General features: G+C 29.4%; 1 protein-coding gene across 1 annotated transcript; it reads right to left on the bottom strand.

Annotated features, from left to right (window-relative positions):
- Positions 1 to 21,135: 21,135 nt before the first annotated feature.
- Positions 21,136 to 21,935, bottom strand: LOC124909780 (gibberellin-regulated protein 6-like). Its single transcript, XM_047450424.1, has 4 exons — positions 21,826 to 21,935; positions 21,651 to 21,749; positions 21,541 to 21,571; positions 21,136 to 21,466 (listed from the first exon to the last, which is right to left on the bottom strand). The coding sequence occupies exons 1-4, from the start codon at positions 21,889 to 21,891 to the stop codon at positions 21,360 to 21,362; spliced, it is 303 nt and encodes a 100-aa protein (XP_047306380.1). The 5' UTR covers positions 21,892 to 21,935; the 3' UTR covers positions 21,136 to 21,359.
- Positions 21,936 to 27,540: the final 5,605 nt, after the last annotated feature.

Genomic DNA, 27,540 nt, shown 5'->3' with positions numbered 1-27,540 from the left:
TTTAACGGAAAATATCGATTAAAGAACCGCGAAGAAAACTGAAAAAATATTAAGAAGGCTTTTGAAATTATTGAGTGAAAAATGATAAGATAATAATGAATTGGATAAATGGTTATTTATATTGTTGAAATAATAAACTCTCACAAAAATAAATTTAATCATTAATATTTGATCACGGCTAACCTTGTCTATTAACTTTACCTTTGCATTTCTTATTCATTAGGAGAAGACAAGTTACATTATTTTTTTTATTATGTTACTTATAATATTAAATTATTATCATAATAATTGATAGTAATAAATGAGGAAAGATTTGGAGAGAGAATTTGGGTGAGATAATTAATTAGAGAGAAATTACGTGACGAAATATGATTGACTGAAAAAATAAAATAATTTTTCTTTATATTTTTTCTCGCATTTTTTCTTTTTTCAACCAATGAGATGATGTCACATCATTTTCTCTCTCATTTCCTTCCCTTATCACTCATTATAATAAACTCATATAAGTTACACTACAAATTAATAATATTTTTTAATTGTCAAAACATTTTAATTTAATTAATTCAAATATACATTTGGATCAAATTTCACCTTTTGATTCATTAATTTCATATGAATTTTATTTAATTTTATTATCCATATTATAATTTTATTCATTAATAGAATTTATGAAATTAGTTTAAAATTTCAACAATCCCCACATTAATAGAAATTGAAATATTAATGCAATTTTTCAAATGTGAGGAATTGTTAGAATTTTAAGTTAATTCATAAATTTGTTGAATCCTACCTATGATAGGTAAGTGTAACTCTTTGAATTTTGCCTTATGAAAAATTTATAACTTTATTAACTAATTTTTAGACTCGATGTACTTGAACTATTATGTCTTTTTGTAAATGATTATACACTTTCACATATAAATTATCCTTATGTAGGTCAAGCTCTCATGATTGTGCCTGTTTCAGCCATGGACCACGCATAAAGACGGATCCAGGAATTAGTGTTTGGGTGGACTTGATTAAATATATATATATATATATATATATATATATATATATATATATATATCCTTAGATAAATCTTGTTTAATATAGAGTATTAAACAATCAACAAAAAAAATCATCCTCCATTTTATCACAAAGTTTTGTCTTCACATTTTTCATTTTATAAAATGCTCGCTCAACTCTCGGTTGATTATTAATACAACTCCATAACTGTAGAAATCTTCAGATTCAGCATCGCAATTAAGTTTATAATGTGCCAATTCATACTTTAAAATAATAATATATTGATCGCTGAAATTTTTTCAAGATAAAACTACATTGCAAGCTTACAAATATAATAATGGTTAAATGAGTTGAATGAATTTTTTAGGTCTAAAAATGCGATAAGAAAAATAAGATTCACTAATTATTCTTTAAACTGAGTATTTAACTCCATCAAAATTAAATCAATGTTTACACTATAATTATCAAATAGATAATACAGTTCAATTACTGACTAGAACTATTGATCTTATATAGATAATAAAAGTCAATTAATTTCATATTTTAAACAAAATAATTTTACGTTATCAACAAATTCTCTCTAGGTGTATTTTTTTTGGGGGGGACGGTTAAAACTATTTTATTAAAATCTCCAAAGTGGGAGGATCAAGGAGTAAAACTAGACAAACCTTAGCTATGATTAAAAGATTACAATCAAACGACCCTAAAGAAAATGATTAGTAGAAATCAAACATACAAATATAGATTACAAATAAAGATTATCAAAAACTAATTATCCCAATTAGGATTTTTATTTCCATACCAACCTGTTGTATCAACAGATTTTCTTCATCTTCCCTTTGTCCTTCCTCTTCTCCTTCCTCTTGCAATAAAAGGGGATGAACTAAAGATGTTGATGATACTGCACATTCTCATTTTGATTTCTTTCTTTATATGAACTTGTTTTGATTTGATAGAAAGAATTATTTTTCAAGATTTTCGGGCTCTTCACCTTATTGTTCTCAACTTGAATTTCTAGATCAGTCCCAGGATTTTTGTCTTTGTTTCCCTCAGCTTCATATATGGTATCCTCTACAACAGCCTTGGTAACATCTACTTCAACTTGATTATTCCGAGTATCCTCCTCTTTGGTTTCCTATATTACAGCTTGACTTGTTTGAGAATCAACTTCTTTTATCTTCTTCATTTTATGTTTCATTGCTACATTTATTCTCTTCTTCAATAGAAACCTCCTTAATATCTTTTCTTCAATTTTGTTGCTTTCTTCATTTTCAGAGTCTTCATTGGTTTCTTCTTCTTTCTCTTCCTCCACATTATGCTCTTTGCTTTTAGATTCCCTTGTTTCTTTTTCCTGATTTTTTGCTTCTTGACATTTTAGTATCTTTTGCTCATCTTCCATAGCTTGAACACATTTCGTACTGGCATCTTGGAATGTATTGCAAAATGCACACCTATCCGGTCTCCACTCATAAGTGATTCCCATGACATTAGATTTTACTTTTATGTATACCACTGTCATATTATTTAGCAATGTAATACGAGGATTCACCTCTATGATAATTCTAGAAAAGGATAAATGCTCTCCTCCTTTTGTTATTGGGTCCATATATAATGTTTTCCCAATAACCCTACAAAATGACTAATGACTTCTGCTTTGTACATGTGTACAGGGATATTCCAAAGCTTGAACCATATCTATGATGTCACCTTATGTTTACTTAACAGGTTCAAATCTTTAGGCCATCTTTTCAACTTCATGTAGTTGAATTCAATATATGTATGCTCATGTTTTAGAATTTCATCCAGATTCGACCCATTCTTGAATTGAAGAAAGTAGAGATCATGAATATTTGCAGAGATCTTCTCTAGTCCATTTTTCTTCCATTATTTCATTAAAACTTCTTTAGTGATTGAGAATGATACTTTGTTTTTTCCAATATAATTCCCTACCACCACATTTTCCCATTCCTTTATGCATTTTTCTTCTACTTCATTGGGAAGTTTAAATTCAAAAAGAGAATTAAGTACCTACACTTTTATTTTAACATCCCCCAAGAAGATTTTCCCTTTGTAGGCATGGTCTTCAACTTTCTTTCCTGCATTTTTAATCGATACCTCATTTACTTTCCAGGTAGAGTTGCTCCTGATAGTATAGGTCTTTGATTTAGAGGCCTTCATCAGCTTCCTCATTATAGACATTGACCAGTTTACTATCTCTTCATATTCTTCCTTCTTCAGCAAATTCTAGTCTTGAAGATAATGAATATTGAGTTGAATTGTTATATGTTAAACTTTCTCCTTATTAAGAACAATCTCTCCTTTTTTAGAATGCATTAGAAGCTTGGTGATTTGGTTTTTGAGGCAAAATAGATTAGTTCTCTCATTGTAACCAACCTTCCAGACTTCTTCCTTCTGTCCTTGCTTTACTATATTATTTTCTTCAGAAACATTCTTCCCCTGCTTTCCTGCATTATTTTCTTCATAATTTTCCACAATATTTGATTTTCCTTTGCTTTTGTCATATTTTTCTTAAATGGCTTCTTCAGCAATCTCATTGAGACCTTCCATAACAAACTCTTTGACTTCCTTCGCTTTATTATTTTTCTTTTTCCCCATTGTTGAAGAGCAGAACAAAATAATAAAGCAGAGTAAATGTAGAAATAGGACAATTCAGAAACCCTAATGATTTAGCGACGAAATCGTTTCAAATGCAACTTCGTGCAGATTGTGTCGTTCTTACTAATTGTGTCGTCGTTTGTGTTGTACCAACCGTGCTGATCGTATCGTCGATTTTGTTGTGCCAACTGCGCCGATCGTGCTGATGTCCATGCGTATTTTCTAATTAAGTTGTTGACTCGGCTAAGTTTGGTAGTCAAAACGGCTTGAGTTTTTTTAAGAAGTTGAAAATATATTATTCTCATAATTTTATGCATTAAATAAGATATAAAAATAAATTCAAAGTTTTCCATATTTATGTTAATCTAACAATGAAATTAAATAAATATTTTAATTGAATAATAATAAAAAAAAAAACAAAAAACATTTCATCGAATAATTAAAGTTGAAGGATGAAAAAACAAATAGAAAAAATAAATTAAGTAATACTTGTTAAATTTTAATACTATATATTCAATTAAACATACTTAAATCAATTATAAACCTTTTATTTATTTATATATATATATATGAATGAAGAGAATTAGAAGAAAAAAAATGAAGGATGAGTGGATCTTTAAAACTTTATTTTCTTAGGTATTATAAAAGAAATAAGAGAATTTAGATAGAATTAATTAGAAAATAGTAATTTAGAGGAATGGAATTAGTTAATTAATGAAATAAAGGTAATACTGGAAGAAGCATATTAATTGTAATTTTTTAGGGTGGGATAGATTCGTTTTGATTAGTGATTTTATTAGAGGTTCTAAAATTGAGTCGTGCAATTCTTATCAAGCGGACACACTTCTCTCTTACATATGTGATCACTTTGTTCACAAATAATCATTAAAAACGATATACTCATCCTTGTCAAAATATATATTGTTTCATTATAGGATTAATTCACAACAATAATATTCAAACCCAGTATAATTAAGTTATCCCATTAAACATAGTTCTTAGAATCTCGAGTCTACATAGGTTGTATTTTCCTTCATACAAACTTATAGTAATGTTTTAAAGACTCTTAAACTAACTCTCTATCTAATAGTTTAGTTAGTGGATACATAGATTATCTTTGACTAACATAGTTAAATGTGATAAATCTATTAGATAGTATAGTCTAAGGGTATTATGTCTAAGACGTGCATGTCTAGACTTGTTATTGACTATAAGCTTATCCAATTTCTAATTATAACAGTAATTAAAAATCTTTGATACATGCATAAATAATCTTTGAATATCTTCTAATATAAAGCACAATCATTCGTATATGCTTATCATTTCAACATTCTTTTATTAAAGTATTGTTTACTTGGATAACTAGTAGACACAATGCATGTGAACTATTATGACTTTTTGTAAGTAGTTAAATATTTCACAGAAAGATTTTAGTTTTCGACAAATCTAAAATTTAATAAATATAGATTATATTGTTTAATCAATCAATAATAATTTTCTTAAAAGATTTTCTTACAAATATTGCACTTCTAAGTATAAACATATTCACTAGTAAAAGTAAATCTTTCATTTAAAAATATCAATATATTATTTGATAACAATGTGATATTTCGTGTAATACAATTCACATACTTAGTGGATTTAATCATTTTTTAACTTAAATTTCAATGATAAAAATATCGTACAAAAAGACACGTAATAAAATAACTACTTTCATTATCTTTAAGATTTTTACAATCGTCACATTCATTGAATTAAATTCACTAAAGATTATAATATGAAAGTTTTTTATACCATTATTATAAACCTTGTTATAAGTCGTTATAAGTCATACAATATTTTTACGAGTCAAATTTTATTGTTCAACTATTTCATAAAATCATTTATGAAGACATTAGTTCTTTACATTTGTATAAAAACAATGTCAAATAAATGACACGTTTTATGACATAAATATCCTCAATTTACAAGATCAATTTGAACACCAACTTAGTAAATATAAACAAAACATTTAATTGTTATTTTATTTTTCCTTATTAAGTTGTGCAACTTTATCTTTTATAAAGAATATATTTCTATAATAGTAGTTATCTTTTTATTTCTCATAATATACACATTAAATTTGTGTTATTATCAATAAAATATATTTTTCCCGCAATCGTGTTACTACTTTCTAAATCAAACACATTTATGTGACTTAAATTAATAGTTTTTTAATGCAAAAATCACACAACTTTATTTTTGTTATATACTTATCCTACATTGATTAAGATAACTATATTGTGAATATTTAATTGAAAATTTAGTTATGTAAACAAAATTTATATAATTTTTTAATATATAAATCATTCTTCACATAATCTCTACATATGAAATTATAATATTTAATCAATTAAAATATTTATCTCATCTCATTATTTTTATAAAATAAATTAGAATATTTAATCAAATAAATATCCACAATATATCATGGTTTCTAAAAAAAAAATCATAATATTTCAAGCATCTTTGGTCAAATCACTTAAACATTTATTTTCGATTGCACGTTTGCATCGCGTAATTCCATAGCACATTTTTCACATTATTTCTCAAATCACTCAAGAATTTTCTTGTAATTTTTTATTTTATAAATATCAAATTAAATAAGTATTTATGATTTAATTTAATGTATATCAAATATATATTGTATTAGAATAAATTAATATATCCATATACATTATATTGGTTTTCATAATTTAGCACAAATATTATCAACTATAATCTCAATTATTTATTCATTCATAACATATTTGACTAATCAAGATTTTATTCTAATCTTCATTCTTTGACTTAATTTCCACAAACAACAAATATATGCACGTCAAGAACAAATAATATATGCACTTATATAGTCAATATCTTAGAAAAACAAATAACAACATTATTAGATAATTATTTTTGTCATGATTCAATTTGAATAATAATATTATTAACTAACTAGGAAGATCTCCGTGCAATACACACGGACAAACATATATTGTTACAACGTCCCGCGTTCATCAAATTTGGTGTTGAATTAAAAATATAAATAAAGGTAATACCGGAAGAAGCATATTAATTGTAGTTTTTTTAGGGTGGGATAGATTCGTCTTTGACCAATGATTTTGTTAGAGGTTCTAAAATTGAGTCGTGCAATTCTTTTCAAGCGGACACACGTCTACTTACATATGTGATCACTTTGTTCACAAATAATCATTAAAAGCGATATGCTCATCCTTGTCAAAATATATATTGTTTCATTATAGGATTAATCCACAACAATAATCTTCAAAGCCAGTATAATTAAGTTATCCCATTAAACATAGTTCTTAGAATCTCAAGTCTACATAAGTTGTATTTTCCTTCATACAAACTTATAGTATGCTCATGTTTTAAAGACTCTTAAACTAACTCTCTATCTAATAGTTTAGTCAGTGGATACACAGGTTATCTTTGACTAACAAAGTTAAATATGATAACTCTATTAGAGAGTATAGTCTAAGGGTATTATGTCTAAGACGTGCATGTCTATACTTGTCATTGACTATAAGCTTATCCAATTTCTAATTATAACATTAATTAAAAATCTTCGATACATGCATAAATAATCTTTATATATCTTCTAATATAAAGCACAATCATTCGTATATGCTTATCATTTCAACATTCTTGTATAAAAGTATTGTTTACTTGGATAACTAGTAGACAAAATGCATCTGAACTATTATGACATTTTGTAAGTTGTTAAATATTTCACAGAAAGATTTTAGTTTTCGACTCATGTAAAATTTAAAAATATAAATTATATTGTTTAATCAATCAATAATATTGATTTTCTTACAAATATTGCACTTCTAAGTATAAACATATTCACTAGTAAAAGTAAAGTCTTTCATTTAAAAATATCAATATATTATTTGATAACAATGTGATATTTCGTGTAATACAATTCACTTACTTAGTGGATTTAATCATTTTTTAACTTAAATTTCAATGATAAAAATATCGTACAAAAAGACACGTAATAAAATAATCACTTTCATTATCTTTAAGATTTTTACAATTGTCACATTCATTGAATTAAATTCACTAAAGATTATAATATGAAAATTTTTCATACCAAGTTATGTTCATAGCTGAACAGTCTTAAAAAAAGGGTAAGTAAATTGAAGCAAAAGAATTCTGAAAAAGACATAGAAGTTGAGTAATGTAAGGTGGAGTATCAAGAGTAGCAAGAACGAATTAAGGTATTGGAGTCCAATCAAGTGGACATAGTTGTGGAGAATGTTGATTTCCAAACGGAAATCAATACACTGAAAGACCAATTCGCCCAAATAATTGCGTTAATGAAGAACGAGGGTCAACAAACTGCCCCAGCAAATACAACTTCTTAAGGCAGAGACGTAAGAAAAGGTCAGTACTTCAATTTCTTGAAATATTCATTGCATAACTCATCCGAACATTAAAGTGGTTTAGTTGAATATGAGATAACTGGATCAAAGGAGTTGAATTGATGAGCATGTAATTAGTAGCAAACACAATTATTATTTATATGATTTTAGTGTTGACGTTAAAGAGAAGTTTATAATATATTGTCTTATTGGTGAAAATTAAGTAAAGAAGAGTTTAGAATATAAAAAGAAGAAAATGTTCATAAGTTTCAAAAATCAGTTAGAGTCTGGCCCAGAATACATATGTCACAGGTTGATTACTAGAAAAAAAATACAGATTTTAGTGTTTATTGTTATGAAATTCATTCTGAAAAATTACAGTCTGCTAAAGTTTTTAATTGACATGCCTTATCGAGCTTTGTAAAATGTTATAATGTGTTATGTTTTATTGTGCGTTGAAGATATTGGAGCAACGCTATTTATTAGTATATTAAAAGAGTGATACACAACATTATCAAAATTGAAAAGCATGAAATCAGAAAGTAGTCATTATTTTTTTTTTTAATTCTTTCTATAATGTTGATAGATAAATAATATTATAGAAATCAATTTTGGAGAATTGCGGATTATCATATTCATGGCCTTGGATACTAATTTTGTGAATTTAAATAATTTATTTGTAAAACTAAATGACTAGAAGGATTTAACGATAAATGTAATGTGATTTTTCTTTGTTGAAGAAATGTTCAAGGAGGATGTTATATTTTCTTTTTTTTTTTGAATAAAGGAGAATTAACATGACACTCCACAGTCATGACCCCGCTTAAACTCAAAGCATTTTCAGATTAAATTGAACCTATGACATTTTGGTCTCTTAAGTCAACTTTTACTATTGGCTACCTTGGTGGGTTAGGATGTTATCTTTTTTTATAGAGTGAGTGAGGATATTAACAAATAAATATGATGTTTGAGTTAGTGATCCGTATACAATTTAAGTTTAAAAAAATCAATTAATTGTTATTAATTACTCATATTTGACTTATACTTCGACTAAATGTAATTTTACAAACTATTTTGTTTCTAAATGTGTATAGGTGTTGCTGAATTGCGGATCTACCATACCACTGATGATCTTTTTGAACTATGTCAATGGATGGTTGTAGAAATTTTAATTATTTTATGGACAAGGACGTTTGAGAATTGTATTTGAAAAGTTTGAATTGAATTGAAATTATGTTTTTATGATGTTTGAATTGAATAATGTTTTTTGTTAAGAATTTATTGTTAATTAATATGTATTGATATTTCTTTTGCATATTGTATAATGCAAAATAATTTATATATGATATTACAAATAATAAAGTGCAAAATAATTGATATATATGATATTACGAATAATATAGCACAAATATTAAACTAAGTTAATGCAAATACATATTATGTTAAAAACACTATTATTGCAAAACTAAGTGTTGATACATTTGCAAATTTTAATGCAAACTAGTCGTATATATACATATTATCGAAGATATTAAAGAAATGAATTACCGTAAATTTATATTTGTTAATGCTCGTTAATCGTGTATATATATATATATATATATATATATATATATATATATATATATATATATATATATATATATATATATATATATATATATATATATATATATATATATATATATTATCGAAATATTGAAATCATTATTGCATAAATACCAGGATTTTAAATATACATATTAACGTAAATATTATTGTAAAACCTTTTTAAACAATGTTAGTTACAGTTCTATATAATAATGATTTTTTTGGTAGCATTTTGGGTTTTAGTGCAAATCTTATGAGAACAGTATTATACTCGATAATGCAAATTTTAATTGTTCAATTTGCAATATATTTTGTATAATTGCAGTTTTAGTTACGAATCTTCTGAATAATGCTAATATAATGGCTAATGACCAATTTTTAAAAAAAATATTGTTGCAGACCGACCGTTATAAATCGATAATTTATTTTTTTTAGTGTAAACATTCTCCTTTGTTTTTCATACTGAAACAAACTTATTGTTGGATATCATTTAACATTTTATTTTTTATATACGGTTAGAATACTGTTTGACAGGGTAAATCACTTGAGCGACCCTCTAATTATTCTGATCGCTCACTTTTAGCCTTAAAATTATTTTTTAAAACAAATCGCCCCTTCAACTTTTAGAAAGATCAACAATGGCCCTTCCGTTAATTTTTTGGTTAAACCTAACGAGTTAAGCTTAAAATATTTTTTTTATATATATTATCTTTAATCATTATTTTTTATATTTATATATATAATTATTAAATCGCTTATATATATATATATTTTTTTATCATTATTTTTTATATTTATATAATTATTAAATCTCTTTTATATATAGATTATATATATATTATTTATTTTTATCTATATATATTTATCCCTATCACTTCTCTAGGTAAGAGAAAGAAAGAAGTGACGATTTCGACCGTGATTATGAAGTGAGTTATGATTGAGAGGAGATTCCATTATAACGCGTTGTCGAATGCATAATTGGGAATTGAGAGAGGACTTGTTGAAGAGGAAGAAGGAAAAGAACGAGAAGAATGCAGAATTGAGAATTGAGAGAGCACTTATTGAAGAGGAAGAATTAGAAGAAGGAAAAGAACGAGAAGTTGTGAGATTAATGGATAGAGAGTAAAGTCGTCAATGGACGCGAATCCATTTTCTTATCAGGACGTTTTGGTTTCTATGGAGAATCAGAGGAAGAGAAGAAATGTCCAATTTCAGACCTACCTCAATCTTGGTGGGACAGGACATAGCGGATAGTGCCCGTTAAATTAATTTTTTTTACCTTATTTAATTTTCTTTGGACTTAAATATAATAAAGAATAAAGTAATATTATAATTATTTTGATATTTTAATTATGGACAATTAATTTAGATAAGTGATAGATTGAGAAAATTTAGAAAAAGAATTATATATATATATATATATATATATATATATATAAATATAGAAATGATTGATAAAAGATTATATTATATATATATAATAATTTAATAATTATATGTATATATAAATAATTTAATAATTATATATATAAATATATAAAAAAATATAAAAAAAATATTTTTAACTTAAACAATTATATTTAACCAAAAAGTTAACTTAAAGATTATTTTAAAAGTTGAAAGTACGATTTATTTTAAAAATTAATTTGAGAACAAAACAAAAATGAACTGTGATAATAATTATAGCCTCTTCCAAATAATTTGCCTCATATTTTAATAACTCAATTAAAGTTACTTTTTTATATCATTTAATATTTAACATTACATTTTTTATAGGCAATTGGTAAGATTTATTTTCATACGCTGCCAAAAGTTTCTGTATTTTCTTAGGAGAAAGAATAATATATTATTTATTTTCAGCCATTTGGAGAAAGAATCAAAAGTTTTATCTTTGTCTAGCTGATAACTTTGACCGATCATGTGCTTGATATAATAATAAATTAATTAAATAATATATTATTATTTTCAAGCTGTATCTCCTTCCTTACGTTTCAGCTTCCATTTTCATTAACACTGGTTTTTCTTCCTTCCTTTCTGTCATATAAAACATTAATTCATAGATATTTCTGCTATTCAATTATTTTTAAGATAAAGAAATGTTAATTTTTTTCTTTAATTTCCTTATCTTTGAAATAAGTCTAATAACTTTAATCATGGTTCTCACATCACACGTTGGTCAACATAATAATGGATTATTAAATTATATAATTTTCACAATAATGTATACTTTGACTCATTGCTGTGTTTTCTTTATTGAGAATAGGGTAGAGACGATCTCAAAGCTAGAGCAAACCCACACACAGGACCATCCATTTAATAAAAATAAAAAAAGCAATAAAATAGAATTTTAATTAATTTAATAAACTTTGAATATAATAACGTGAAGTCTAGTGATTTAAAATTATAAAAAAACATTGTTATGGATTTAATCTTACCAAAAATATATTTTTTAACTAATTAAGGCATAAATGTTAGGTTCTTTTTATGTTTTTCTAAATAAGAATGGGGCAGCCCAATTCTGGAATCCGATACTGCTTAAATACTTAAACAAACAATAGAATCATATCATATAAATGATTAATCATAGAAGGATATTGCAAATAGTGAGTGACAAATGATCGAGTATATAAATCAAAACATATATTAGGGCTTTTTTTTTTCTGTTTTGTCAAATTTCTCATTAGGATATGAATATAGGTTTTAATAAAGGAAAAAATCTTCTTTGCAGGATTTTTGGTTAGGTAAGCTCAAAGATAAGGAATTTTTTTTTACCTTTCTCTTTTTGTTTTTACTTATATCAATAACTCAACCAAAATACAATTATCTCCAATAACAAAATAAAAAGTTAATATCTTTAATTTGATATGTATTAATTCTGCCCTGATTCGAGTTGTGTATATACTAATAAAATATCATTTAAAAATACGTACAACTTCGATTAATAAATCAAAGTTAATTTTTATTTTTTAATTTATATATTTTTTAATTAGTTATTAATATATTTTTGTCATCTTTTTTTTATATTAATTAATTAATTCTCTATTTTTATCTTTTCATAAATCTTTTATTATTTCTATATTAATATTTATTATAAATTATTTTAATTTTATATTATATATATATATATATATCATTAATCTTATATTAATATTAATTATTAATTATTTTAAAATTGTTTTGTTCTAATGATTGTATATAACAGTGATTTATCCTTTCAACAATAAAAATCTTTTCACGCAAAAATAAATTAATTAATGATCAAGAATTTGATTATAATAGCAACTCATTTATCCAATAACAAAAATGTAATAATCAAATATTAAACAAAACAATATTTCTTACTAATATAAGTCATGAATCAAAAATTAAATAAAAAATTATTAATTTTATTTTTGTTCATACTAAATTAAATAAGAAATAAATTCTTCAAAAAAAATATTACAGTGAACAAAATTCATAAATAAATTATTAAAAATTTTAAAAATGAAAATTTAAAGATTAAGTGAAATAAAAACGAATAATAAGAGAAAGATTAAATAAAAAAAAAAAAGACTAATATAAAATAAAAAATAAAAAAATTTCAGAATAAGATAAATTTAAATAGTTTAATTAATGAAAAATAAAAAGAGAGAAAATATATTAATATTTATTTAATAAATATAAAAATTAACTTTGGTTTAGTAAGAGGCTAAATAAGCCTATTTTTAATAATACATATATTTAAATAATCTTTTATTAATACATACGTCTAAATGAGATAATTAGTTGCGACGAATTTATGTGCGAGTTGGGTTTAAGTCCAGCCTAAAAAAAGGGGATAAAAGACAAATTTAAGATTCTAGTCGAAGAATTTTGTCATATTTAAGCCTTTCTTATTTATTTATTTTTATCATTTTAAAAACTCTACTTATAATATTTGTTAAATATAATACTCCCCACTAACGTCGTTAATCAATTTTTATTTTTTATTTTGTTTTGTCAACTTATTTTTTATTATTTATCATCTATTAGTATTTTTAACTCTGAAATTTAAACTCTCTCTTCCCAAACCCCTCAGGCTGCCACCACCCTAAGTTCTATAATTCATGCTCATTTGCTCTACAGAATGAAGTAAACAGATTGTATTCGATTTATTGGCCGAGATTGACTAGTTTTCCCCTCCATTTTTATTTGGAATGCGAGCATCCGTGCTAGGGACGGATGAAGAAGACATAGACGCAACAACAACTTTTCCTATTTGTTGATTCTCTGCCATGCTGAAGCCTTGTATGCTCTTTTTGCTTCCTAACTGATCCCACTAGTATAAATTAGCCTCAGAATCAATATAGAGTTGAGTGTCATAGATAGCATCAACATATGCCTCATTAGTGCCCCTTTTGTTTGGCATCTAATTTGTAAACTATCAAAAACAAGGGGAAAATAGAGGTAAGAGTTATTTGGATAGAGAAAGTGAGAGTAGATGTTGGAAACGATATATTGTAGAAAGATTCAAGTAAAGTAGTGGTTGAGATTGGTGAATTCATCGACGCCTAAACGATTCAGAGCATTTTGGCGGGGTATAGTGGGATATCTGTTTTGAGATTATTCTTAAAAGAGAAAAGAAAATAGCGAAAAGAGAGTGAGTGCGTGTATGAGTTAGATATGGTTAACAAGAGAATATAACACATCAGAACGCAATGTTTTCTATAGATAGGGCTTTTCTATGTAAAAGCTTTAGATCTAACGATTTGGAGACAATATTTGTAAAAACAACTTGGACTAGAACATTTTGTGGCTGGAATCGAAGATACAGAAATATATACAAATATGTGTGATAGCAGAAATTGAAATTGCAGTGATCCGTATAAACGAAATGGATTAGAGAGAGATCCGTACTTGGTATTTTGTATAGCAGCTAACAGAAGGATTCTCGAAGGATTCAAGAAATCGTTTTAAGAGGGAAGTTATTGGCGGAGATAGGTGGGGAAGCCCCCGGTGGTGGTGGTGGTAGTGATCGTGGAGGAAAGTGAACAGGCGTGAGAGGGAGTGGTAAGAAAAACAACAATTTGAGTTTATACTGATGACGTATATAGAATTAATAAATAAATTAAATAAAAACTTAAATAATTTAATAGTCATTTAACGGTGTTAGTGTGAAGTATTAGATATGATAAAATATTGTAACCTCAAATTATTATTGGTTTTTTATTTAATTTTTCTAATTAGGGTTTAATTATCACAATAATTAACCCTAATTTAATTTTAATCTCATTTGGATTATTTTGAATTTAAAATTCAAATATTATCTTAATATTTTTATAAATTAATAATATTATTTATAAATTAGGGTGTGTCAAATTTTTATGCTTACTGAATGACCCACTTGAACCGAGTTTGAATAAAAGAAACTTCGTTTTTGGAAAACGTGGGTTCGAGATTTGAACATTTTGAAATTTGTACCCTAGCTTATAATATGGTACAAGGATAGAATCTGGACGGAAACAGATGCTGGGGATGAATCATAACAATGATTCATAAATCAGATCGCCACACGATCATTCATGAGTTCAATCTTGTTGGGGATAGGCTACCGCAATAGTCTCACGCATGTTGGGGAGTAAATAGGACTCTGGTTAGGGATGAATCATTACAATAATCCTACCATAACAATGATTGATAATGTCTATCAATAGATAGAACTCTCTTGGGAAATACTCTCTCCTGGGGAATAATGATAATTATCACGCTATGTCCATCAAGAGATGTAATTTTCTATTAGAGGTTGATCATAATAATGACTTCCATGGATGTCTATCATGAGATAGGACTCACTCTTTAGGGAGCAGTGATAAAAATTACTCTGAGGGAATAAGTTATGACAATGACCTACACAGATTCCTATTAAAATACGGTTTTACGAATCATTACAATGACCCACTATGCCTATCAACAGATAGGGCTTTGGAGAGGTCTTATACAAAATGACCTTCACAACTGATTGAAAATTCATAATTTAGTTGGAGATTGTTCATGAGAGGAGCTTTTCTGATTGACAACTTATATCTATTTATTCTGACAAAGTGTCATTCGTAATGGGTGAAACATCAACCGATTGTAATTAAAGGAGTTTTGGCTTTGATTGTGACAAAATGTCCTTCACAATTTATATAACCAAAATTTCTTTTATTATAAATTTTAATTGAATAACCAAACAAGTTGAATTGATTTTAACTTTTTGTAAAATTAATTTATAGATTTATACTTGAGCATGTTCATTTCTTTCAAAAGAAACGTATGTATGTAAATGTTTTGAATTTATTGTCACAGACGATGTCCATGCTGACGAATGTCGCGCTGGTTCCCTTGATTGATAACTTTCAAGCTAATGAATGAAATTATCGATCTTTTGGCCTCATTCATATCATGAGGTTCATAAACGTTATAGTAAATTTCACATTCATGATGGAAATGCAAAGGAAGTGGAACCCTGCCAAACTAGCTTATTTCTCAATGAAAGGTCTATGTGCCCAATCATAGAGGAATTCCGTGCTATTCTTATGACAGACAACAAAAATGTTATACATTTAAGGTCGTTTGTATACTCAATTCCCATCAGAAAGCTCTTACAAGAGGAATAGGGATACTCCAAAGCCACATCCGATACTATCCTCGCAAGGACATACATCGATTTCCAGACTTGGACTAAGATGGAAATAAGAAATTGAGAGATTTCTCTAACGCTAGGATCATCCATCATAACGATGTCAATCCAACTGGCTCATTTCTTTATAACACCAGAAAACGGTAAGCCCTCCTCGAGAATTATCGAGGTAGCACACCAAATGCAAAAAGGCAATAAAGATCCCTCTAGTATTATTCTAGCGGAAACAATAATGGGCCTAAACAACTCATGTATGTATTCTACCATGAGTAAAAGGAGTTCCCCTTAATTCTCTACATCTAGCTGCTTACCGCCAATTTTTCCTGATGGCATGATGTCTCCTTTTATCCAATATCAAAGAATGAAGGAGGCCTTGCCTGGACCTCCGTACAGAGCAATGATGAAATCTATGACATTCTCCCATGGTATCCCATCAAGAAAATGACTTTCATGATGGATGACAAGCCAATAATAATGCTTATGGATCTAGAATGGATTACTTACTACTACACTCATAGCATGTTCAAGCATTTTGGCTACAACTTTATCGAAGCTTCTTTCATTGTGGATAGGCCAATCAACCGCATGGCCTATACAGGATATCTCGAAAAATGGCATGACGCATTTAAAATGAATATCATGATAAAGCGAATGAAGTACATGAATTTCATCCTCCAACAATATAAGGAGGTTCATGAAAATGAAGTGGGAGAAGATGCTAGTGTCGGAAGAGGCTATAACTAGACTTAAAGCCTTTGATCGTCGTTACACTTTTTTCCCTTTTAGACTCTCTCTTTAGAATATCAATAAGAGAGTTTTGTCTGTAACAAACTTTGCGAGTATATTTAGATACAACTCTATGTTTATTTAATTGAATCACAAAAAGAGATTCTCATTCTCTATGATTCATTTTATATGCACATGCATTGTATTTGTAATTTGTTACATCTGCAAACCCTCACCTCTTTCTCTTCGCAGTATTCCACTACTACGATAAGCCGACAATGCCCCAAGAAAGAGAGATCCAAAAACTAGACGTTTTATACGCCACCAGATGGTCAAAGAACCCTCCGTATCTGAAACAGTCTTAGCTACTAAATTTAGATAAATGAATGAAACTCTACAACAACAACTTGCATTGATCACAATTTCTTTAGCTAATTAGAAAATTACGTCTACATTCTAGAACATTCCTCCTTTTCCTTGTTTTCCTAACTAGGAAATCCCGGTTATGTTCATTCTCATTAACCCATGTCCCCTTAGTCAAAAAGCTCAAGAATAAGTCTCTCTCTATGAAGACCCTAAAAAGGATATCGACCAATCTATATGAGTACAACACGAGGAAGTAGTTAACCCTCTGGGTTCATAGGAAAAATAAATTTTAGCGACTGACCAACAACCGTTAACGGAATATGAATGCCAATGGCTCAAGTTCAAGTCATGCAGGCAGATAACCCAACTAAACAAGTTAGGTAAGGGAAAAAGAACTGAAGAACACCATGATTGGAAGGACGCTATGTAAGTTGTCGAACAAGCAGTTATTCCAATAGGTGTCAAACTTCCAGCTCTCTCTAAGTACATAGGAAAAATTAATTCGTCTATCTTTTTCAAAATGTACGCTTCTTTAATGACCCAATTGCGACTTGGAGAACCAACTAATCTCCACCTATTCCCTTAGTATCTTGATGATGATGCTCTATGCTGGTATCACCAGCAAAAAGATAGTTTATCTACAGAGTATATAAGAACTAGTTGTAACGTTTATATAATGCTTCTCAATGCATCTCAACCTCGAACGACCCGAAAATAGATTGAAGAAGATTAAACACATGGAAAATGATAAATTCCTCGTATTTATCGAACGACGGAAAGTTGTCGATGAGGAAATTGATTCTCTCTCGAGCGAACAACAACAAATCGATATGATTTTGGAAAACGTTAATGGATGATATTTTTTGGACTCGTCGTCAAAACTTTCCAAACAATGAGGAAATTGCTAAAAATTGGCATTAACCTCGATGATGCTATAAAAAAGGAAAATAGGGAAAAGTAATTAAAACTACCCCACCTTCAAGTCGTTTCCCGAGAAAGGAAAAGACACAAATATACTAGGTAACCACTACCTAGCAGAAGAAATCGCCTCAAAAAAAGAACCCAAGTAATTAAGTCTCCACAGCCCAAGATAGATTCAACTACTCCTACGAAGGGCACACCTCCAAAGGCACATAAACCCCTTAAAGTCGTTGACAACCTATGGATGCTTTTAAGTCATGTAATGAAGATTCTCCAAGAAAAGAATCTTGTCAAACAACTTTTCCCAAGAACAGACTGACCTTTTTTGGGAAAATATGAGAACGCATGATGTGACTATCACCAAGAAAAGGTCCACACTACTAACAGTTGTAATAAAGAGATACTATAGGGGCGTATCTGAACTTGAATCAAGTGCCAAATGACGTTAAGAACATTTGGTGGGAATATTTCTCGATATGTTATAGCCTAAAGCTTACCTACTTTTTAAATATTATAAATTAATTCACATACAAAATAATTTCAATTATTTATATCATGAGACATTTGAGTGGGATCCAGTTTCAGAGGGGTATGTCAACAATCTCTTTAAGAAGAAGGTGAGTGCGAAGATAAGGAATTTCGTAACCAATACAAACGCAAATCAGAAGAAGTCATTGCACGTCACATTGAAAGACTCCGCACAGATGAAGATTCTTTTTCAAGTCCCTAAATATGCAGAGAAGTGTACAAAAGCACAAGGAAATAGAAAAAACTTACACGTCAAATGGTGGGATGACGTATTGCGGTGATTCCACAACGGCGGTAAAGCATAAGAAAAGATTAGTGCGTAATTTAGTTAATTGTGTAGTATTCAATTCATATTGGTTATATTTATTGTATATTTTATAAAAGACACGTGAACTAGAAAGACAACCAACCATTTTTAAAACATTTGAAAAAAGGCTTAAGAAAAAGGATGGTACTTGGAGTGAGAATAGAGAAGCGAAAATTGTAGGAAGTTTTATACACTAATACGTAATTTTACTTATGTTCTAAATGATATTGAGATTCTTATTTTTACTAACCATTTTTTCTTTGTGTAGGAAAATTTTAATCAGCTTCATGAAACAAAAATTTCTATAAAACCAGAAGAAAGAAAAACCGACACGGAATTGTGGATGGAGGCGACTGGGTCTAGAACGAGTGGGCGTGTGTTTGGAATCGGCTACATGAGGCCAAAAATAGGTGTTTAAGGATAGTCATTCCAATAACAAGTTTCAAAGCTGAATAATCTCAAAGAAACAGTAAGTAAATTGAAGCAAAAGAATTCTGAAAAAGACATAGAAGTTGAGTAATGTATGGTGGAGTATCAAGAGCAACAAGAACGAATTAAGGTATTGGAGTCCAATCAAGTGAACATGGCTGTGGAGAATGTTGATTTCCAAACGGAAATCAATACTCTGAAAGACCAATTCGCCCAAATGATTGCGTTAATGAACAAATGTCAACAAACTGCCCCAGCAAATACAACTTTTTAAAGTAGAGACGTATGAAAAGGTCAGTACTTCAATTTCTCTAAATATTCATTGCATAACTCATCCGAACATTAAGTGGCTTAGTTGAATATGAGATAGCTGGATCAAAGGAGTTGAATTAATGAAATTGCATATATGCATGTAATTAATAGCAAACACTATTATTATTTATATGATATTAGTGTTGGAACTAAAGAGAAGTTTATATTATATTGTCTTATTGATGAAAATTAAGTAAAGAAGAGTTTATAGTATAGAAAAGATGAAAATGTTCATAAGTTTTAAAAGAAATATTGTTGCTGACCATAGGTTGTAAATCAACAACAAAAAAAAAATTAGTGTAAATGTTCTCCTTTGTTTGTCATACTCAAATAAACTTACTATTTGATAACATTTTACATCTCATTTAACCAAAAAAGTTTCATTTACCTAAAAGTTGAAAAGACAATTTATTTTAAAAATTAATTTAAGAACAAAAAGTGAACTATCATACTAATTTGTTTCATACTCAAATAAAGTTACTTTTTTATATCGTTTAACATTTAACCTTTCATTTTTATAGACCATTGGTAAGATAAATAAAATATTTATTTTCATACGCTGCCAAAAGTTTCTGTATTTTCTTAGGAGAAAGAATAATATATTATATATTTTCAGACATATCCATTCATGATCATAATTTGGAGAAAGAATTAAAAGTTTTATCTTTGTCTTGCCGAGAACTTTGACTGATCATATGCTTGATATAATAATAAATTAATTAAATAATATATTATTATTTTCAAGATAAAGAAATATTAACCTTTTTTTTTCCTTATCTCTGAAAACAGTCTAATAACTTTAATCTGTCCCACATCACACGTTAGTAAACATAATAATATGGATTATTAAATTATATAATTTTCAGGATAATGTATACTTTGAAACCGAATGTTCTGTCTTAGTGTTTTCTTTATGGAGAATAGGTTAGAGAAACTCAACCCAGAGCAAACCCGACAAGCTCACGGAGGAGGAATAGGCAGCCCACACCCGAGCCGCCTATTTTTTTTTAAAAAAAAAAATTAATAATATTAAAACTTTAATTAATTTATTAAACTTTAAATATAATAATGTGTTGTGTTTAAGATATAAAAAGTGTGTGAACCGGGTTTTAATCTTAGAAGGAGATTGGAAACAGTGAGTGACAAATGTGTATACAAATCAATACATATACCAGGTACTTAAGTCATGAGAAGCGGAAACAAGAAATTTAATCAGCAATTTCTTATTTTATTATAATACATAGACATTGTAACCAAAAAGAAGATTCAGTTATGATGAAATTGGAAGTGAAATTTTATTGATTTGTCAAAGAAGTTGTGATCTAACACAACAACAAATCCGACCATGATGGTAATGAGATACAAAAACAGGTACAGTTTATAAATCATGAAAAGCAGAAACAAGAATGTAAATTGTTGATATGAAAACACACACACAAAGTAGAGCCAAAAGGAATTACTTGATTACTTAAATCTGAGGGCACTTGGATCCGCCTTGCTAGATCTTCTAGTTGTTGTTACAAGGGCAGATTGGATACTTGACGCAGCAATGGTTGCAGAAATTGAGGCACGCCTGTGTGCTACCGCAACACTTTGAACACTTATTCAAGCACTCTGTTTTTGTTTATTATTATTATTATTAAACAGTCAAAATAAGCATTCAATGAACAAGATACACAAACACTTACGGGCTTTCTTCAGTACTCCGGGGCCATATTTCTAAAAACACACAACAAATCGCATTCTTAAAATTAGTATGATAAAATCTCACAACATTACTTCAAAATCAGAGGCTTACAGTTATAGGACCGGGTGGCTTTATCAGGCCGCCGGGCGGCTTCTTCAGGCCATCGGGTATGGTTATAGATGGGTTGTATTGGGCATTTGCGGCCATAACCTAAACAGGAAATCAAGTATTTAACTTAATAAATGATGATGAAATCAACAGATTCAGAGGAAAAGACATTGCTTACATGAGTGGTGGCCACCATGGAAATGGCAATGAGGGCTAGGAGCAGAATGCAGACAGCTTTGCCCATCGTTATTTCCTCTCTTACTGTGTATTTCTCCTACAGATCTAAGAATTTATGTTTGATTTAGTGAAGTGGGTAGACTATAATTTATACAATTTTTCATTGGATTCCCCTCCTCTACATTTTAAAATAATATTATGTTTTTTTATTTTATTTTAAATTAATATCAGTTTATATAAGGTCATTTTATTGATTTGATTAAATATAAATTAAGATGAGATTTCTTTTAAATCTATAACATGAAAATAAAAAATTAAAATTAAAATGTTTTCCTAAAATATTTTTAACAAACCCAAATTAAAACAAAAATAAACAATTAATCAAAATAGGTTGTTGAGAGGAGTAGTATAGTTTTTATGGGGAAATTTGAGGAAATAACCTCAAAGACGAGGTTATTTGACCTGGTGGTAAATTATAAATTTAATTGCGTTCGTGGTATTTTTATTTTTTTTGACGAAATTACCCTTGTAGCGAAACGCTAAGGGACTTAGTGTTTCGCTAAGTGAATTAAGTTTCGTATAAATACTCTAATTTTTTCATTTTTTTCATTTTCTTTCTCTCTCTTCTCTTGTTCTCTCTTTCACGGCGGCGGCGACGGAGGCAGAGGCGGCGGGGCGGCGGTCTAACCTAAATCGATTTGTACGATCTTCATTTCTTTTAAATCCTAAACCTAAATCGATTTACATTATCTTCATTTCTTTCAAACCCTAACCCTAAACCTATTTTGCATGCAGGTGAATGATGATTCTAAGGTGAAGGATGATATTCTCAAACCCTTCTGTTCTTATTTGGTTCATAATGTTTCATATTTATTAATTGGTTCGTTCATATCATATTGGTTCATATTTTCTAGTTCATATTTCTGTTTCAGGGAAGTTTCGCTAAGTGTTTAACGTTTCGCTAAGTGTTTAGCGTTTCGCTAAGTGTTTAGGTTTTATAGGAAATTCACAAGGGAAACCCTACGGCCCAAAGGCCCACTTAACATCCTTGACGTTGGAAAGATTTTTCCATTTTAAAATATGTCAAAATATTTTAAATGAAGCAATCTCCACTTGACATGTCATGTCATGGAATATCCAATGAGATTTAAGCTTTAATAAATAATAATTTTTAATTAAAAAAAATGACCAAACCTTCATGCTCACGGTTGAATCCTTCGTAACTTCTTCCCTTTTTTCTGGGCAACTTCTTCTTTCATCTTTTTTTTCTTTGACCTAGGTGCTTCTCACGATTGTGTAAACACCGTTATCTTCTATTTTTGCACCGTTATCTTCTATTTTTGCACCGTTATCTTCTATTTTTGCACCGTTATCTCCTTTACACCCCCTTCATCCTACAAAAAAAAGATTTTGTTAAAAACACAAAAAAACAATTTTATTTTTAATTATTCATATTTATAAGGAACAATTCTAATTGAAAAAGAAAATGCTAACTAACTTATTCAAAAATAAAATAAAATTTAATCTACAACTAATCTAACAACTAATCTAATTAAAATAAAACAAAATATACCTAACGAAATTTTATAAAAATGTTAATATATATTTTGTAGAATATTTTTATTTTTTATTATTTTTTTTATAAATACCCAAGGTAATTAATTAAATAAAACCTTAAATATTCTAAGTATAATAACTTACCTAAGTGTTGTAACATAGACAAATTACTATCTTAACTTTATTAAGAATCCAAAATCAATTATTTTCAAAAACTCAATTGCTCTAAAAAATAACTGTCTTTAAAATAAATCGTGCAATGAGCCCGTGAATGAATTCGAAAAAACTTGTATAGGCTCGGATTTATTAAAAGCATAAACTATAAAATTGGGGGTAAAAAATGAGTGTCTACAAAAACCGTACCTTAAATTTTTCCGTGAAGTAATGGTTGCGACACACAAACTCTTAATCATCTCGATCGTAGTCTGGTGGAGGATTGACCAGTACCGCCGCCTCGTCTCCTTGATGGATGCGGATATAATACTTGTTCAAATCCGAGCGCCATCTATCCCATATTTGTTTGGCGTGTCCCAATTCGGTCCTTCGATATTCATCAATAGAACCATTAGTAAACTCGAACGGATCCTGAAAATAAAAACATTTAAATGTTATAAAAAATTATTGAATTATTAATGTATAATTAAGTAATGATTATTACCGTCATAGCAGTCCAAATTGAATCCAATTGGTCAGCACTTAATGCCTTCCACTTTAGAGGACAATGTGAGACGGCTGAGGGGTCCCGCACAACCGACCCCAAATGTCTAGACCACCCTATTCTTCCCTCGTCAGCATCGCTGGGCCTCCCATCTACTGCCTAAAAGTCAGAGCAATCTTTGTCCCCGCTGGCCTCTTAGATAACGCGATATTCTTGTTCTTCCCCTATCTCTTGCGGGCAGAAGATTCTTCAAAATTATCAAATTCATAATTAGATATGTAAATCAATTCAAACAATAATTAAGTGTAAACAAGTTACTTGTCGAAGATGGGTCGGGAGTGGAATGATCCTCCTCGTCATCCTCCTCGTGACCCTCGTCGTTAGCCTCATCGTCATCCCCCATATCAGCAAACGTACTCTCAACAAACTCTTCAGCCTCAGCAACATCAATATCCTCGTCTGCTGGGGGAGCAATAGCTATCGGCTCCACATCAATAGGTGCTTGATCTCTAGAAGACGATTCTCGGAGCCTTAAGTTTTCTGATTGGGCAAGTAGGTTTTGGTAGTGATTTCCCAATTTTCTGGGTATTTTCCTCATAGTCTTCCAAGTTTCTTTACGACCTTCAGACATTGTTAATGCACCATTAATAAAAATGAGCGAATATTTGAAATAAAGTAGTAATAAGAATGAATATAAAGTAAAAAACATAAATTTACCTAATTAATTAATCTAGACTATATATTTGTAAACAGTAGTTTTATTTTTGTCACAATCTTCCAACCGGGTCAGGCTGACATATCAGAGGCGTAGAATACTTGTTTTGCTTGACTCGCCAATATATACGTTCTTGACTTTGGGTTTTAAAATTCGGTTTATATTTATACTTACGAAGCCATATTTATCCACTTTCACTCCTAGTTCCCCCGAGTGTGTATCAAACCATTTACACTTGAATAAGACAACTCGTTTGTGAGAAAAATATTATACTTCGATTATATCCGTTAAAACATTGTAGTATGACATAGTTTCAGACCCGTTGTACCTTTCAACAACCACCCCACTATTTTGAGTGGTCAAACCTTCGTCGTATATTTCTGTACAGAATTTGTATCCGTTTACTTTACACCAAACATACATAGACGAGTACATACTTGGACCTTATCCTAAGATCTTGAGGTCTCTTGTTATGTTGTTAATTTGCTGCTAATTGAGCGACCTATATATATACATTCCCAAAATGTAGTCGTTAAAATAAATATAAAGTAATTAGATATGGTTTATAATTTACTCACTCTATGCATGAAATAGGTGGCAAACGTTTCTCCATGAGACTCATTGTTATTGCAATACTGCATATAATCTCTGCAAATAGATCGAATACTAAATAACATACTCTTTAATGCTAATTAATAACAGCAACATAGAATCTTACATGTAAAAAAGTTCTACTTCGGGGCAATTTTTCAAAATGTATGAATGAGATGTCACTCGATCGCTATAATTCAAGTTGTATATTTATCCGTTAGATAGGTCTTCCAACGATGAAAATATTGAAATGCTCGAGATTTCAGTTTGTGCATTTTCTTGGCTTCTTCCTCCATATACTTGGTACATAAACTAATACTCTCATTTACAAGATAGATCTCGCCTATAGAGGCTTCGGGTGGTTATTATTCCGTAAATATCTTTTCATTGTACCCATGTAATGTTCAAACGGATATATCCATCGATACTGGACAGGTTCCCCAAGCAAAACCTCAAATGACAAGTGAACCGGGAGATGCATCATGATGTCAAAGATTGACGGTGGAAAATCATTTCAAATTTGCAAAGTGTCAATGTAATATCCATGCTTGTTCGAGGTCCGCTTGAATCAACTCTTTGAAACACAATAATCGAAAGAACCAAGACAAATTTACTAACGCATCATACAAATTATCTGGAGTAACCCACGGGTTGCTAAAGGAATAATATATTCCAACAAAATGTGACAATCATGACTCTTTAATCCCGAAATATTTTTCTCTTCCAAATTTACACAACCGCCGATATTTGAGCAAAAACCATCAGGCAACTTGAGATCTTTCAAGAATTTACAAAGATATTTTTTATTATCGGATGTCAAAGTGAAAGGCACTTCTGAATAATGAACCACTTTTCATCATTTATAGGATGTAACCATTATTTAATGCATAAGAATTGTAAGTCTTTACGGGCTTTAGGATCATCCTTAGTCTTCTCTTTCACATTCATTATTATTTCCAACACGCTATCACAAATATTTTTCTCAATATGCATCACATCAAAATTATGTCTCAATAATATTGATTTCCAACAAGGCAAACAGAAGAAAATGCTAAGTTTGTTCCAATTGTCTCCCTGCGTTTCATGATATATCTTGGTTTTCTTGCTCAAATCCGTAGTAAGAATTGTGTCTTCCAGGTCTCGTACTTGTTCGTAACATTCTTTCCCCGTTAATAATGTAGAGGGCTCTCTATAATCTGTTCGACCATCAAATGACTCTTTATCCCTTCTGTATTTGTGTTTTGGTGGGAGGAAGCGCCTGTGATCCATGTAACATTGTTTGGAACCATTAACTAACCGAATAGATTCCGTGTCGTTGTTACAACAGGGACAAGCGAATTTCCCTTTCGTACTCCAGCCTAACAAATTCACGTACGCGGGAAAGTCGTTAATGGTCCATAGCTACGTCGCTCGCATGTTAAAGTATTTAGAGGTGTGTGCATCAAACGTTCTAACACTCATTTGCCACAGTTCAGTCAACTCGTCAATCAATGGCTGGAGAAATATGTCAATTGCATCTCTCGAACTCTTTGGATCCGGAATTAACGTAGATAGAATGAAATTGCTGGAATTCATGCAAGTAGTGGGTGACACATTATAAGGAACGAGAATAACCAGCCAAAAACTGTATGACTTTTTCCCATTTGCAAAAGGTTGAAAGTCATCGCTTGATAAATCCAGTCTTACATTTTGAGATTCCGACGCGAAATCTTTATAATTTTTATCAAACGTTCTCCAAGTTAAGGAATCAGTAGGATGTCTCAACGTATCACTATCAACTCTTCCTTCCTTATTCCATCTCATCATTAGAGTCATTTTTGAGGACATGTATAGTCTTTGCAGTCTTGGTATTAGAGGGAAATATCTCAACACTTTAGTTGGAATGAATTTTTCATTTTGCTTCTTTCGAACTGCCCCACTTGTTTGGTCGACTTTCCATCTTGAAAGACTGCATACTCTACAAGAATCTATATTTTTGTCGTCCTTCCAAAATAACATATAGTTGTTCTTACATGCGTCTATCTTCTCATACTTAAGCCCGATATCAATAATGAATTTTTTACTTTCATAGTAGAAGTTTGGCAATTGAGCGTCAATCGGTAATATGTAGTCCTTAAGCAGACGCAGCAACATATCGAACGAAGAATTTGTCCATTGACAAAAATTCTTTATGTGAAGTAGTTTCAGCAGTGCTG

Source organism: Impatiens glandulifera, chromosome 1, assembly GCF_907164915.1.
Source record: "Impatiens glandulifera chromosome 1, dImpGla2.1, whole genome shotgun sequence".
Classification (NCBI taxonomy): domain Eukaryota; kingdom Viridiplantae; phylum Streptophyta; class Magnoliopsida; order Ericales; family Balsaminaceae; genus Impatiens; species Impatiens glandulifera.
The sequence above is the reverse complement of the archived record's forward strand: the minus strand, read 5'-3'. Positions and strand labels throughout refer to the sequence as shown.